The sequence below is a fragment of the Aphelocoma coerulescens genome, chromosome 1 (genome assembly GCF_041296385.1).
Source record: "Aphelocoma coerulescens isolate FSJ_1873_10779 chromosome 1, UR_Acoe_1.0, whole genome shotgun sequence".
Taxonomy (NCBI): domain Eukaryota; kingdom Metazoa; phylum Chordata; class Aves; order Passeriformes; family Corvidae; genus Aphelocoma; species Aphelocoma coerulescens.
In genome coordinates, this window is record NC_091013.1 from 76,242,514 (window position 1) to 76,259,940 (window position 17,427).

The window sequence follows — 17,427 nt, forward strand, 5'->3', positions numbered from 1 at the left end:
TTGTTAAACATTTATAAGTTCATGACATATAGCTCTTACTATGTTTTTGATCAGTGCTTGAATAATGTTTTTTTTTCTTTCAGGCACCACCTTCCATGGTCAATAATGAACAACGCCAACATGCTGAGCACATATTCTTATCATTTAGAAAATCAAAATCACCATTTGCTGTTTGCAAACATATTTTGGGTAAGTTTCAATAAATGAAGTTAGGTGTGTACATTCTTTTATAACTGGAACTGTGCTGCTCTTTTACAGCTGGGACTATGGGCATCAGTTTTGATTTTGATATGGGGTACTTTTTGGTGGAGGGTGAAGCCTATTACTGTCATTTTCTGTTTTATTTCTGTCAGTTTCAAAGCTGTAAGGTGTAACTTCATGTAGCTAAGTTCCTAAACTGATTTAATAGATTTCCTCTGCAACATGATTATTGTAATACTGTCTAATCTGTGCAGCTTGTGCAGCTGCCAGTAATGTGGTTGCTTGGCTTTGTGCTCCCCATTAAATCAGCCAATAATCCAATTTTATACACTTCTACCAGATTTTGCATTGGTGCTGAAATTAGAGTTTATTTCCAGTTGAACAACTTAGTTGCTGTTGACAGCCCAGCCAGAGGAAAAGAGGAAAAAGCTAGAGAAGTTTCTGTTCACCTGGTAGAAGCAAGAGAGTATTGATTTGAAATTTTGTGTGATTGTATGTGTGGAGATAGGAAAGAGGCAGATACCACCCTTCATCAGAAATTTCTTCTGTTTTAATGGAAATGCTATAAATGTGGTTGTGTAGCAAGTTTTTAAAAATAAATGTTTTTACAGGTGCTATAGAGACTTATTAGAGTTTGGCAGCTAAATCTGAAAATTACAGGTGCAGTAGGGATGTAAGATTGCTGCTCAGCACTGTGGTACTGACCACATGTGAGTGCTGGGGACGGGTGAGGGGGAGTTTCAATGAAAGCCGACTCCTGAGACCTGATGGGGGAAACCTCAAAGTTTGCTCAAAAGAACACATGCCAAAACCACAAAAAGCAATTTTTCTTTTAAAGAATTTGCCAGAATGAACAGAGAAATATTAGAGTTATGTTTAAAATATTATTTTCATATTTAATTCATTCTGCAGTATTTTTTAACAGTTATTTCTAAATTTACTGGGTTAGAAACTTACAATTCATGAATATTGTGATGTCAGTATTGCAGACCTACTCGTGTGTTATACAGACTCAGATGTGCTTCCTTTCCTACACCCGATCTCCAACGAAAATTTCTCTCTACAAATTAGTTTCTTCTGTGTTTAGTATATTATATTAGTACTCCATCTGGTTTGGAAGACTGCAATCACACTTTTTGCTTGATGGGTCAGCAAAATTGATGCTTCTTGTTTTCATGCTGATTTTTAGAGAAAACTAAGTGGGCAAAAACATCCTTAAGTAACTTTGTTTGCAGACCATTTGGAACTACGTGATGCATTCATAATCGATCAGAAATGAATAATGAAATTTCATTAAATCTTAAATGTGGCTGGTTGCAAGGAATATGATGCTGATTTTAATGCCTTTTGAATGTCTAGAAATATTACATCTTAAACTGTTCATATGCTATCACCACGGAGAAGCTGGGTGTTTCCATGGGGGGCAGGTTTTTTGTAGGAATGTAGGCAGTTATGATGCTGAGACCTGGAACTTAGAGACTTTTTCAAAACTTTGTGCTTCCTCAGTAAGTATCTGTACAGTCTGGACAGAAAGAACAGGTAGTTAAGATTTGGGAGTTGAGGAAGAAGAGACGGGGATTGTGAAATCAGGAACCAGGGAAGGGAAGAAAACTGTTCATGATGAAGAATAGAAGAGTTGAAGTGTACTGAAGGGATGTGTGCTGGCAGAGGACTAAGTAGATGGCTTAAAAAGAAACAAAAAAATGGTCAAGACAGGAACTGGAATGGAGGTAAAGAGAGATAACAAGGAGGTTGATGTCATTCGTAGAAAGAAGAGTGTGTGAAGGACACAGGGAGAATAATGGAGAAAGTGAGCATATTGGAAAAGGGGAACAGCCACTACTATGTTGTTCTTTAGAAACCTGGAGTTGAACCCAGGAAGCACGAGGCTCTGCGTTCTGCTGTAAGGTTGTAGCTGTTCAGTGCACTGGCAAAACTTGTCCTTCCTTTCTTTAGTAAGTTCCTGTGGGGGATCATGGTGCTCTGGCTAATTACAGGCCTACGCTGGGGCTGCAGGTGCGTGCTGTCGGCGATCGCAGTTGTGTGGCTGTGGCACTTGGCGCAAAGGGGAAACTGTCCAATTTTAATTGCATCCTCTTTTTTTGGGTGTGTGATCTTTTTACAGTTAGAAAAGCTGAAGACCCACAGTAACAAGTGCCAGAATTAAAATTCCCATGCAGGAATAATTCAATTTGTTTTTATATGTGTTAGACATATGCATTAATCTTTTATTTAAGTGGTTACTTAGTTTCCCAAATTAAGCTAAGTAGATTTAAAGGTGGTTTATTTTCATTTAAGCATGTTTACCTGGGTGGGTTTAGATATGGAGCCTGATTAAATTACTTTAAAATATTTTAGCAAATTATCTGCTATTTTGGATATAGTATTTGCATATAAAGGATATTAATATTATAAACTTGTGTGTATGCAATTGGGGGACGAAAATTTTTGTAGTAATTTAAATCCCTTCATCTCATGATTGAGTTTTTTTCAAAAAAGCCCAGTTTTTCTAGTCCTGGCAGGTCACCCACTATAGCTCAAACTCTGTTTCTTGTTTGGGAATTTTATTTCATCATTTCATATTTTATGCTTTTGCCACCCTGTGGCTGCACCCTTTCTGAAAGTTCTGTCTGTATTTTCTACACAGCTCAGAATGTTTTGAAACTGGCTTCTGAGATACTACCTGCTATTTCCAAGTTAAAATTTTTAAAAGCAAAGAAGAGCAACAAAAACATCTCTGTATCTTTTTATCATCACAGAAATTACATTCATATTCTGGCATTTCTCTTTAAATTGTACTTTGTAGTCACCAAACTGTTACCTTTCTCTGTAACATATTTTTATACTTTCCTTAGTGCATCTGTATACATAGTTATCCCATATTCAGATAATAATGCCAAATGATTCCTATACTGTGGTCAGAAATTGTATTTTGATTAACTCAAAATAAATCTGGAAACTTGAACATGAGGTAGAACACTTTAAGTACACCACAGTGTAAAATTTTTCTTGGATAATTAAATACAGATGTTACCTTTAAGTGTAAGTGGATTTGCTTCTTTTTGTTACCCATAAAATACATGTACTTTTATGCACTGTTGTTTTCAAAGGCAAGCACAGAAATTTTCAGCTTTGACATGCCTGTAAGATTAATCACTTTTACTAATTAATGTATTGGAACTAAAGCTGTCATTTTGTTTATTTTATTCCCCCTGTTGTTAGTATTCTTATTCCTGTTCTTTGAACCAGCCTCCTAGTGCAGACAAGTTTTCTCCTAGGTCACTGACTTGAATAATGTTGGACAATTTGGTATTTGGATTATTGACTATTTCACCCCCTTCTGAGTTGTAAATTCTTTTATCTGTTTTCATAGCACCAATATTCTATTTAATAATAAATGATAGTAAATTCCAATAATTTTTTTTGTTGGAAACACATTCAAGCTGAATACCTGTCTTCTAATACTCAAGTTGCCTTTGTTTTTTCCCACAGAAACTAGCAAAGTGGACTATGTCCTTTTTCAAGCTGCTACCGCAATAATGGAAGCAGTTGTAAGAGAATGGATTCTCTTGGAAAAAGCAAGCATTGAGTCACTGCGAACATTCCTTCTAACCTATGTCTTACAAAGGCCTAAGTAAGTATAGAAAACATACCTCAGAACATACAGAATTCTGCATAAAGGCTGGGTTATCATTTTTGTTTCCCTGGGTAGCAGTGCAAAATCATTTCAAGAATAATTTGTTTTTTAGTCTTAGCAGTTAACTTCTGTCACCTTTCCCTTATGAATTCACCCAAAATATTTGAGAAAGAAATGTTTAAAATTTTATTGAGCATCTATGTCCAGAATTATTTGCAAATATATTTGTGCAATGTTGTTTACAGCCTTCAAAAGTATGTTCGGGAGCAGATTTTATTAGCGGTAGCGGTGATAGTGAAACGGGGATCATTAGACAAATCAATCGACTGCAAAAGCATTTTTCATGAAGTCAGCCAGCTAATCAGCAGCGGTAACCCCACTGTGGTAAGTACTCAGGTTTTTTTCTTCAAAAGTTAAGCAGTCTGTATCAGCAGCTTAGGTTATGTACTTAGTGGCTATAAAATATTTTATACCTCTCTTAATCCAATTAGTAATTAAGTTGATAACTATTAAATCATTTACCAAGTTGGAGACGTTTTAATGTGTTGGGACTGGGGGTACTATGTGTACTTCTTTGGTATACAATGAGACCATATTTTTAGGGAATGGTTTTCTGAATAGCTGCTTTAAGTGACATAGTTGTGGGTTGGTGGTTTGTTTTGGGGTTTTTTTGTTTGTTTTCTTTTTTTCTCTGGTTTTCTTTAATCGAATCGTAAGATTTAAAACAGGTTTTCCATTAGCTGGAAGGTTCTTTGCACACTGTTCCCCTTCCATCTGTACTGTGCTGCACTCTGCTGCAGCTCAGCTGTTGAAATAGACTGCGAGCAGGAGGCATAGGCCTCTGCTGTTCTCTGGGAGACAAGTAGGTGGAGAGAAAGGGGTGTGCAGAAGTAAAACATGGAATGGAAATACAAAACTTATTCTTGATTTAATGTCATACTACAAGGGGTAAGTGTTACCTTCCATACTGAGCTCAAAGTGGAAACAAGGTGTCCAATATCTATCTATGCATTTAGTGAAATTCCGTTTGCTATGCCAGGGGATAAGTTTAGAATAGGTCATAATAGAGGCATGTAACTAGAGCTTAAAGAGGTGATTTTGTCTCCTACCAAATGAAAATCAAAGAGTATATAGATTCCATGCTGAAACTTTAACTGAAGCTTTTCTCAGACAAAAACCTTGAGAGAACTGGCTCCTAACACTGCTGAGCGTTTAGAGCAGCAGTTGTACTACACAGATGTGAGTGGCAAATGTTTAACTCTGAAAATTCAATCAAAGTGTACTAGAAGTAATCCAGCTCATGTCATGGTCCTAAAAATAGTGTGTCACCTCTGAGCAACAAGTAATATCCCTCCAGGGTATGGAAATTTCATTTACTCTTGTAAACCTTAATTTCATAGTTATTTACCTTAAGGTAACTGTTTTAGCCTTTTGATTCTGAATAATGCAGATAGAAATGGGTATTTATTAAGAAGAACCGAGCTAATGCCTTTTTCCAGGAAGCATAGTCTGGTCACTAAAACATAGTTACAGCTCAGGTTTTCGAGTTTTTTGCATGACACTGTGTATGCTCATGTAGTTTGTAGGATCTTTGCATAAAGATACAAAAGTGGCGCAAACAGAAGTGTGGGCTTTGAACTGGGTCGTGCACGGTCCAGCTTGTGCAGTTGTACTCTGTGCATGCACTGACCACAGATGCATTGCACTGACCACAGCATACAGCAAGCTAAGACTGCCTGCTCCAAGCATATCATCCTGGGCATGCTGTGGAGCAGAGCACTTTGCAGAGGAGCTCTGGCTGGGGGAAGGGGTGTTCTTCTCCAAGTTCAGCTCACTGCCAAGCTGAGCTCAGTTTTTTATTTCCTTTTATTTAATTTCCCTCTCTTCACAAGCATGAATTTTTCCATAGTTTTTCCAAAATATTTGTGCTCAAGTTTTAAGAATGGTATTGAAAATGTCTAGGGTATTTAATGATGATTTCTATTCTGGTGTGCTAATAAGACTTAATACCAAAAAAAACCCAAAAAACAAAAACGTGATGCTGCTGAAAGTCTTTTCTGTACGGCACGGTATATGGTTGTTAGTCTTTGGCAAACTGGTTATAAGCACTTGCTCCCATGTATATATGAGGGTTTATATTGTAAACCAGTTCTCATTCATGAAAATGTTCTTGTAATCTTCTGAGACTTAGCTGCAAGGGAGACTCTGGTACTGGCACCCAGGACGGGCATGTACAACAATAAGCTGTAATAAAATGGCATTTTAGCACAGTACCTGCCAAAACTGCGTTCTGAAGGGGGTCTGGGCATGCCTCTTGTATAAATATATAACTTTGAAAGGTTGTATGAAATAATTCATACAATGAATTATTTATTATTTTAGTTATCTTTTCAAATATGGCTGGGTGGTTTTGTTTCTTTACTAGTGTCCCTGTAGCATTCAGCCGTGCCTGTGGGGCCATGTGGGACCCCAGTGGTGCAGTTGCCTTGCTGCCGTGGGGATTCTCAGCTAAGGGTGCTTCAGGGTATGGTGTGAAGCCCACATCCTGAAGGGAGTGGCACTGCTTTCAAGATCCAAGATGTGCTGTCAGGATGGTGCCATGCACTGTCACAGGTGTTTCTGGAGATTGGTTTATATTAGTTACTTATAGGCGTCCATTCAAATCAGGGAAGAGGCTAGGATGTAGGTATTGAAAAAGATTGGCAGGTATTTTCCAGTCCTCTGTGCTTCCCTGTGGAAGGAATCATTCCACTTTTTTGACATGTCTTTTCTGTGGTGTGATACACATTCTTGCCTCCTTGTACACTCAAGTTGCGGAAGTCTGTCATACCTGTGACTCCTAATTCTTTTTCCGGTCTCTTTTGTCACTTTCTGTATCCTTCTCAGCCTTCTGCTCTGACCTTCTGCCCACCCATTTGTGTCATCCTGCCTGAGGTTCACTGCACGTGGAGTCAGCAGCCGGTCACTTCATATTTAAAAATGTTTAAAGCTCTCAAACAAGAACTATCGGCAGCTCTTAGCTGCTGCTAATTGGTTAGAGCATGGTGCTAATAATGCCAAGGTTTTGGGTTTGATCTCCGTATGGGCCATTCCCTTAAGAGTTGGACTCAATCCTCGTGGGTCCCTTCCAACTCAGAGTATTCTGAGGTAATGGCTTTCTACGGCAGTTTTTAAATGAGAGAAAGTCATTTTGAAAAAGCAAAGCATTCTCTTGTCTGCTTCTTGCTTACTTTTTGGTCCCTGTTGGCTGTGAAGCTTCTTGATCCATCTTTACCTTACAAGAATAATGTAGGTACTTAATCTTTTCCATTCCCTGCAACACTCCACCCGGTTTCTGTCAGACATCTCTACTAACTTTGTGATCATTAACAGTCCTACAACATGAAATCTTTGGGACTTTTCAGTAATATTTTGTCAAGGTTAAGTCTTGATAGTTGAGGTAATAAGGAGGGTAGTGAATGTAGATGGTAGTCTCTGTTATGTGTGTCCATTTGCAGGATTTGATGTGCTTAAATACCTCAACTTCTCAAGTACTGATTAAAAAGATCTTTAGAGATGGATTTATTTTGAGGCTAGTTATGTAGTGGCACACTGTCAATGTGAGCAAGACTGATGGATGAACTGTTGAGAATGAAAAAATAGGAGGTTGGAAGGAAGATAAGGAGAGGAATTGCGATGAGAGTAATAAAATGGCTTTAGTATTGAGTAATCTTTTAATAGTGGAACACAGTGTACATGTTAAGGAAATAACAGGACACTAAGGAGAGTTAATACTTCAGGGATGGGAAGGATGCATGGTTAGAGCCAGGTTTAGAACCTGGAGTGTTGGCTTCTGCTGCTGGTTCTCTGCCATTTGGTGCTTTATGATTCTCACAGAAGAAACCTTTGTCTGAGAAGGGAAAGTAAACTTTTAGTCTGGCTGCCTATTTATTTATAACTGAGTTTAGGTAGTAATCCTCTAGGAGGACAAGGATTAGCTTTGGAGTTCTTAGTTTTGTTTTTCCTGCCTCCTCCTGTATTATCGATATAAGCCATCCCTCTGCTCAGGAAGGAGAATCTGTAATCTGCCTCCAATAGCAATTTCAGGATCTCTTTTCAAAATCTTCATCTCTGGGGGACAGAGATTCTGGCAGCAGACACAGTATCATGAGCCAATCTTAAAATGCTAAATACATGTTTTCTATCACTGATTTCAAGATTTTGGAGAATTGCGTGGGCCAAGTTCTTCTCAAGTATACATGTTTTCAATTTCTTGGCTTTTTCTTCTTGTGTTAAAATATTCTGCTTTTGCACAGCTGAAGGATTTCATTTGTCCTTCATCCCTGCCAGAAGGACAGGAATCCTGGCAGCTAAGTGACTGACTCCCAGGAGGAGGATCTGGTCTGCATGTGAACACAATCAGATAGATTTTGTTTAAAACCAGACTGAGATATGGATCACACCTCAATTTCTTCCAGCATATGTATAGGCAGATGCAGAGGGGTCCAGCTGCTATAGACTTGACATGGGACTGGGAAGCAACAGAAGCTATGTTTTTAAAGACCTACAGTGCATGCGGTAGAATGTATTTTAATAAAAAGTTCCATATCTGAAGCCTACATATTTTTTTGTATATGGAAGATGACTTGTCAAGACTCACTGGAAAAGCTCTGGAATCCTAACCGTTCCTTCTCTTGTAAAATTTGTAAAACTGTTGTTCTGTTTCCCAGTGTTCCTAGTTGGGCTAGAGAGAAGATCTAGCTACTTCAGATTACCTAAAGCTTTTGAGGGATGTGCTGTGAATGGATTTCATGTGAGCAGTGGGAAATATTAATAAGCAAAACTCTAGGCATTCATCTTTATTGAGGTTAATCTATCCATTATAATAGCTGCCTGGATAGCTAGTTATATTTATTTAGTATTTACAGTTCTTGTTTCTATTATTTAAAGGGAATTTTACTTCTGGAAATCTGTCTAGCTGTTACTGTTTCATGTGGTAGGGTAGGAGTTGGAGAGGCTCTTCTGACTTTCACGTTTTGACAAAAACATATATATTATCCCACTCCCAAGCTATGTCTTCTGGTGTAATAAAATTATTACCTTGTTCTACGAACCTCATTGCCCTTCAAACATGTTGAATATAAAAAACAGAGGGTGAACCAGGATATTTAAGCTGATAAGTGCTCTATAAAGGCCTAAGTTAGTGTGTTAAAGATTGTTTTGGGAATTTTAGGAATCCAAAAACTAGTCCACATGTGGGGTTAAAATTCAGTAATAGAAATGTAAGAGAACTTTAAAATGCAAGTGTATTTAGTAGTTGAATTAATGAGGGTGCTTTTGGAGTTTTCAGATTTTTCTGTTGAAAGGGATCCGGTTTTACCAGAGATGCAGTACAGCAAGTCTCCAGCTTAGTTGCTTAATAACTACTAGAAATTGATAACTCCCCAGTATTATTTACACTAAAGCCACAGTTTCAAAGACAGAGCTGGGAAGTGAGGAAATGTGTTCCAAGTGGTGAGATGTGCATCACCTGTTCTAGGTATAGCATACCAAACCCTTTCTTTCTTCTGTTTTGCCATCTCATGAGATTTGCACCTGTGGAGTCCCTCACCTGTGACCTCAGAGACTCACTGGGAAAGAAGAAATTAAACCTTTCCATGTGTTACACCATGTATTTTTTTTATTACAGTGGTGACACACAAATAAACAGGCTTGAGGGGAAAAGCCTCTTTAAGACATTTGTTGTCCTTAGCTGCTTGGTGTTTAGTCATTCTTCCTCTCAAAGGTACCGCCCTTCAGAATAAATGTGTTCAGTAATATACTGGATCTTTCTGTTAGTCTGCTTGGAAACAGCCCCTTCTCCCTCACAGCTTCTCATTTTTTTCTTTGGGTGATCTGCTGTGGAGCACAGCCATGTAATGCAGCTCATTTGAGATAGCTGGTAGTATGGCAGTCAGAGGCAGGCAAGAAAGACCAGGAATGAGTACTGGGAAAAGTGGGGGAAGGCAGGACACCTGCCCACCAAAGAGCACTTGTCAGGATGGTGTATATTTAAAGCTGGGTGCTGCTGATGGTGAACTGCATAGCTAGCCTTACTTTTCAGTATTTTGAGTTTAATTAAAAGTCCTGTATTTGTTCATGCAGCTATGGTAGGAGTGAAGATCCAACTGATGCCGTTCAGACAAGAACCTGGAGAAGGATATGTTACCTTTATAAATGGTTTTCAGGCCTTCAACTTCTTTTATGAGATTACTACATTTTTTTTCCCCTCCTGATTTCTGCTTCACAACTTTGCCTGTCTCCAGAGAAACAAAGAAAAGCATGTTTTGCACCCTATGCTCCAGCTAACTCTGCCTGGACCTCTTCCATTATTAGTAGAGGCTGCTACTTCCCTTCTCTCTTTGTCCAAAGCCTGCATGCTTCACATGCCACAAGATTATCTTCCTCTGGCCCATGGTGATTCACAGGCAAATTGATTTTCTCTTTCTCAGCTCAACCCTGGGGGTTTCCCTTGGTTTGCCTGGTTCCCTTCAAGGAAGGGAAGGAAGGTCTTGCCTATTGTGCTGCTGTAGCTCTGATGTGTTAACCTGGTGCTGCTCATCTGTCTTTGCACAGTGGCAGAAAGGGGAAAAGAGGAAAGGAGTGCACTGCCCAGCCAGTCCCTTATTGCTGACAGCACAGAACTGCAGCTGTGGGTCCTATTGCTATCATCCTGTCGCTGCTCTACAGCTTTTTTCCACCAGTTGGCTCATTTGGGAAGGAACAAACAGATAAAAATCAGGGGGTTCTTCCTGGTGTTTGCTTACATTTCTTCAGATATGTTCTAGTTTTCTTTGGTTGGGAACCATGACTTCAACTCCTGGGTCCCCCACCCACCTTGCAATACTCCCACGCTGAAAAGTTGGAGTGGCCCCAGTTACTCTGCATACATAAAGATATTTCTTTTGGCCCTCTGGCCATCCTGTTAACCTTTCAGTTTGGAGTTGCAGCTTACATTCTGGAGATTTAGATACTCTGAAAACGTTAGCAAATACAGCTGTGCTTATTCAAGGAAGTTAGAAGTGTATTACTGCCTTTATAAAGAAAGCCTTGCTTTAAACAACTTACTTGGAAAAATTGCTTTTGATACATTCTCATTACAGAATTCTATCACCTAGGAGTAACACAGAAAATTCTGCTTCTGATACATTTACTCTTTGATTCTTCCTGCTCTTGTGCAAGTTAAATTTAGGTAGTTTAGGGATATTATTAAATCTTCACATGGCTTACTTTTGGTTTCAGTAACAAAGTTTACGTTATACATGTGGAGACAAAAAGTCCTCTAAATGCACAGTCAAGTTGGCAGTGATCTAATGTAACAGGGTAGATGTTATGATTTGCTCTATTCAGGAAAGACCTTAATTCTTTTAGATATGCTTACTGCTTTTCCTGTAGGTATAAATGATACTTGCAGAAGGCACTGCATGATAGTTTTGTAGGTTTTGTTGTAAAATGAATTCTTTAATCAAACCTCTGACAAGCTAACTGTATCTCTGCTCTGAATTCAAAACAAGGAAACAATTTTGGTATTGGAGTTCATTCAGCTTTGTCTGTTGGCTTTATTGCTGCAGAGCTGGTGTACCACATGTCCATTTTTTCCTAGATATTTGAACTCCTCTTCCTTTCAGATGCTTTGTAATCCAACTACCCTCAAATGAAGCACTTCATTTATTCCATGGGCAGCCCAGGCACAAGTGTGAAATCCCTTCAAACATTATGACTTTAGCGTCTTTTGTAGGGGACATTCCATTTGGAGGAATAAGTTGTATTTACCTTTTGCGTGTGAGTTTTATGAATGGTATATAAATGTTGTTTACTGTTAAAATGGTGCATGGTCTTTCTGTAGTGTCTGTGTTTTATTAAAGTCATTTGAAAAGAAAACTACTAAAACAGTGTTACTACTGGGTGTCTGATTGCCAAGTTAATCTCTTATCACAAGTCCCATTGATCTTCTGTTTGAGCAGCTGAGTGTCTATTTTATGTATAGCGATCTTTCATGAAGTTTACTCCTGGTAATAAAGCTAACTGGGGTGAGTGCCAAGCTATTCTCAGAGGCAATCCTCTCTCTCAACAAGAGAAGGATTTTATTTTGTTAGATGGGCTTATTGTTTGGGCATGTAGTTGTGGCAGAACTAGTGAAATTGCTAGCGAATGAGTCAAACTAGGTTCAGAGGTGTACTCTTACTGGTATGAAGTTAATGGCATTGCTGCACAATAGACACTCAGATCTGGCTTTTAATATGATGCCCAGAGTCACGTGCATTTTCTACTTATTACAGTGTGGTATTACTAACTTGCATTGTTAATCTCCTCTGCGGTGTGGCAAAAACCTTAAAAAAAAAACTTTAAAAAAGAACCAAAAAACCCCCACCACAAAACAAATGAACAAACAAACGAACCAGCCAAAACCACACCAAAAACAACAAGAAACCAAACCAAAAAACAAAACACAAAAAATCCCAAAACCCTCCGCCCTAGAATTTTTTATGTGTTAGGTGCATTGAATTTTCCTACATTTACAAGGAAGAAATTTTAGTTCACAGAGCACACCAGTATTGGTTTCTCTGAAATTGTTTCTTTTAAAATTTTTGAAATCTTTCTTCTGATAGTATTTGTGTTGAGGTACTTAGTGTCTTCACACCAAATGTAGCTGCATATTAAAAAATGTGATTCAAAATATTAGTAGTTAACCTTCAATAAAGTTACTTTATGAAAATAAAATTTTATTTTTAGTAAAATTTACTTTAGCTTTATTCCGGAGCTTCTGAAGTACTGCTGCATATTCAGGAAAGTTTACTAGATGGCAGGGCAAACATTCTTTTAAGCTAATAATTTGTTAGTACTCATGAAAATGGCCATCTTACTGCTATACACAACAGTCTGTATAAATTCCTGTAGCCTTATGGCAATTTTGGGAAGCAGTGGTGGTTTTGCAAAGCTCTGTGCAAATACTTGACATTGCAAGGACAGGTTAGAGTCTTGATCTGTTCCTCTGCTCTTGTCTGAGAGCTAAACTCATGGAGGCTGGCACCTGCCTTCTAGGAAACCAGTCTCAAGCCATCTCACCTCAGCCTGTTGTTGCAGTAAATTTTAAATTACTGGCCAGTATCTTCTCTTTGGTCTTCTCCTGCCCTGATGACCTGGAATATATGGGAGTGCTTACAATTCCTTATGGATGCAAGGGGTAAGTGCAAGTGCGGATGGCAACAGAAGTGTATGGATGTGCAAATATTGCACATGAGGCCCTTGGCATGGTGAGGGAATGGGGCAGGCACCCCAGGTATTGAAATACCAAGTTAAGGAAGTTGATGGGATGCTGGGAATTCAGTAGGAGGGAGTAAACCAGAGGGATGCAGTGTGCCCTAGCATTTGCTGTGAGCTAGTGTGCTGGACGGAATAAGGTGTACAAATCTAGTAACATCATTCTTCTCTTGTCATGCTCAAAGCAGATGCTGATGTCCCAAAACTATCTGAACTAGTTCTCACTGTAATCAAGGGTACAGGTCACTGCTCAAGCTGCTTTATTGGACTCTTAGCAGATTTAGTCAGCCTACCTGTACCCATTGCTCTTTACACTTTAAAAAAGATGTCTTTACTATCAGTCATAAAATGTAACCTTCCTTTTAATTTTTCCTTGAAATCAGGAGAAAAACACACAAAAAATCTGTAACACACTTTTACCATGCAGTAGCACATTACTCTCCAAAGAGAAAGGATTAATTGCTGCATACCTATAAACAAATTGGAGAAAAAGGAAGGAGCTATTGCAGCTAATATTAAGTATTTGTAATCACAGTGGAAACAAACTTTTTTTCCTATTGTTCTTGCCTATTTGAACTTGGTGATTTTTTTCCAGTAATTGGCAATGAACTGCAAATGATGGGTAGTCTGCATTGCTGCCCTGCTTGTTCTGTGATGGTCTGGATGGTGTCTCGGTGGCAAGATCTTAATATGATAAAGCAGAAGCAGTTTAGTTTTAGCCTGGTTGGTTGTACTGTTGGAGCCACTGATAGCACTTGGTAATCAGGGTATGTTACAGAGCATCAAAGTGTACAGATTTGTAATTGCAGCTAGTGATGTCCTTACATTGTGGTTGCTTTGAGCTGAAAAATGTGAGTGAGTCACTAATGTAAGCATCAAATAAAAACTTATATTTTTAACTATTTAGAGAGTCATGTGAGAAAATTGCCTTATTTCTTTAAAAACATGTATTCTTATCGTAAGCATTGTCCTAAAGTCAGACCTGAGGGGTTTTTTTAGTTGTTTGGGGGTTTTTTTGTCCTTTTTTTTTTTAATCCAGGTTATTTATTTATTTTCATATGGAACTTTTAATGTTGGATTTAAAACTCAATACTAGCCTATACTGGTTTTTTTTTAATATTAGATCAAATCTGTATTTCTTCTAACTAAAAAAATACTCATTGTGTGAATACCTTGCATAGAAATAAATAAAATTTTGGAACTAAATTAAATAAAAAATAAATAAAATTTGGAAATAAAATACTGAAATGTTTGAGCTAATTAGAAATACTTCTAGTATAGAAGTGGCAAAGTTGCACTTTTACTGGAGTAGTTTAAATTGTGATGCTGGTTTTCACTGTCTAAATGCTTCTTTAGTCATATATGTTGTTTGACAGAGCTGACTGTAAATGAGAAATAGTGCACTTGAAATAAATAATTTCTTTAAAATGGGAAAGCTTTTACTTAGTAACTGATCAGCAATATGCTGGTCTGCTGTACTTACACAGCTTTACTGCATAGTGGAAGAGAAAACCTGTATATTATCACAAAGCTGCTATGTTTGATCTGTCTGGAACTTATTTAGTGAGTAAGAATGTTAATTTAGTGTACACTGACTAAGATAACTAGTTGTCTGGGGGGTCAAGGTACTGACTTCAGAGGCATTTCTGAACAAAGATGTTGCAGTTGGTGGGTGGATGGCGCTGGTCTCAGCTGTTGTATGAGCTTGCATAAATAGTATCATCTCCACTTTAATCTTTCGGGTGTTCAGAGGTAGTGTGCATATTTCTGTTTAACCCCTGGACACTTGCTGGCATGCATGACCCTTTAACAATTCCTATCCCTCTGTCCATGCCTGGCACCTTGGCTCCAAAAAGTCTGGAGTAATTTTGGAGTTTTTTGTAAAGAACATCTCTTTAACAAAAAGTCTTTTCATTTCAGCAGTATACGCTTTCTATTCTGCTTGTTACAGTAGTGTACAGCACAAGTCTGAAGTACTACTTGCATCTCCACTGTGCAATACTTACTCCTCTTTGTGTGCAGGGATCAGTTAAAAGATATTAAAACTGGTGATGATGGTTTCTGGACTTTGGCATCAGGAAAAAAAGCTTTTTTTATATTTCAAGAAACAAAAAAGGCTGGAGCCGTGTGTTTCATACAGAAAGTTGGCTTTTAAGTTGTATTTTAGATAAGCATTTCATTTACCTTATCTTAAATTTTGAGAATGAAAAAGATGCTTAAACCTTCAGTCTTCATGAATCTGTGTCTCTAAAATTAACATATGCCTTTTTCTCACCAATTTTTATATCTCTTCAGAGACATAATTTTAATAGAGTAGTCTTAAGGGTTATTTCTGAGGCTTGTGGATGTGGTGCTTTGGAGGAAGATATCTAAGATCCTTCAAGCATTTGAGCTTTCTGTGGATTCCTCTTCTAATTTTTTTGATGGGGAGAGAGGGAAAAGATGTAGTGGAGACAGGGAAAAGATGTAGTAGAGAGTGTTATTGCAGATGTTGTTTTTGACAAACTTGTATCACTTTTGTTGCTATAAAGTTAATCATGATCAAATACCAACATGGTAAGTGTAGCAAATGCAAAGAAGGGCCAAAAAAACCTCCAGAACGGCCTGAACTGTTAGATAAATAGAAATAAGTGAAAAATGAATCTTCCCTGAAACTAATAACTGTAAAGGCCTGTGCACAGGGAGAGAAGGTAAATGGAAAGGCTGGGAAATGGTTTGCAGTAAGTTGGTTTCTATTTGTAGTGATGATCACACAGGTACCAGCTTCTATATTGCTCGAATACTCGCATTTCGTTTTTAAGGATGGAACCCTGATGATTCCAGAAATGGTTCATCCAGTAATCTATTTTCCTGAAAGTTTGCCTTGTTCTAGTTTGTGTTAGATGGAACTGAAGTAATAGTTGTATTAAAATGCTAATAGAAAAATGAAGGACACTGTAGGTGCTATTGCATTATTGGACACCTTTTAGTTATATTATTCCCCCTTATTTTTTTTATAGCAAACTTTGGCCTGTTCCATTCTAACGGCGTTGTTGAGCGAGTTCTCAAGTTCAAGTAAAACCAGCAACATTGGACTAAGCATGGAGTTCCATGGTAACTGTAAACGTATATTTCAGGTAAACTAGTTCTGTATTGATATATGCTACCTCTCTTTCTAGAATTTAAACATTGAGAAGCAGAAATACTTTATTGTGGCAGGTGCAGTCAGGTACATTGTGTGCCTAAAATCATTTAAAAGGCCAGATACTGAAAATAATGCAGATACTGGCTACTTCAGGAAAATTTATAATTTATTTTTTAAAAACTTATATCAAAAAGGTGCAACCCCTTTGTGCTCATTTTTATGAATGTAGAGCTACAGATCTTTATGCTGTTGGACTCTTTAATTCCTTGGCTACCAATTGCAAACAAAACGAATACTCTGTGGAACAATGATAGTCTTAAATATAGCTTTGGTTTAAAGCCAAGGAGAGCTATGTATGTATTTAAAAATATTATTGCAGATGGTGTAGTCTGGTTGTCTCAGATGTATTGTTTGGCCAGTCAGAAATGTTTTTGTGAAGGCATTGCTTTAAACTGACTGTTGTGGAACAAATTACCAACTTTTTTTCATGCCAAAGACCAACTCTTTTCTCCACCACTTATTAAAAACATATTGGTTTTTTATCTTTTAACGACTAGTATTTATGTGAAGATTTTTTTCATAGTCTTTGCAAACGTAGTCAATTAATTTTGACAAAAGGGGGGTTCTCACAATTTCAGAGTATTTTCTGTATCTTAATGAAAAATAGGGTGAAGCTGGAAATTTTTTTTCTCTTTGGAAAAGTGTTTCTTGTTGGTCAACGTTTCTAAATGTCTGAGATACTGAATGTATTGTGTTCGTCCTGACTGTAGGAGGACGATCTGCGGCAGATCTTCATGCTCACAGTAGAGGTACTTCAGGAATTCAGCAGACGTGAAAACCTCAATGCTCAGATGTCTTCAGTGTTTCAGCGTTATCTTGCACTAGCCAATCAGGTCTTAAGCTGGAACTTCCTTCCTCCAAATTATATCCTTTTCATGTCAGGCCCTTTTTTTCCCTTGACTTGCGTCACTTCGTGGGTGATGAGTAAAGTCTTTGCAAGGAGAGTAAACCATAAAACTTATAAACTTTAAGTTTAGTCCTTGATTTATGTTTCCTTCCATTAGTGCTTTTTGTCTCCACCATGCTTACTAAGAGATGCTTACATATGGAAGCTGCTGTTGGTCTTCATTAAAGTTTAAAAGTATTTTACATAAAAGAGAAAACAAACAGAGCACTCCCGTTTTAC

General features: G+C 37.9%; 1 protein-coding gene across 2 annotated transcripts in view; it reads left to right on the top strand.

The window, feature by feature from the left end:
* The window catches only part of XPO4 (exportin 4), a 78,512-nt gene that overhangs the window by 20,243 nt on the left and 40,842 nt on the right, over positions 1–17,427 (top strand). For both annotated transcript variants that reach the window (XM_069013718.1, XM_069013724.1), the window contains exons 2-6: positions 84–189; positions 3,694–3,835; positions 4,084–4,222; positions 16,117–16,233; positions 17,012–17,165. In XM_069013718.1, coding sequence (XP_068869819.1) covers positions 84–189; positions 3,694–3,835; positions 4,084–4,222; positions 16,117–16,233; positions 17,012–17,165 — 658 coding nt within the window. The remainder of the gene's footprint in view (positions 1–83; positions 190–3,693; positions 3,836–4,083; positions 4,223–16,116; positions 16,234–17,011; positions 17,166–17,427) is intronic.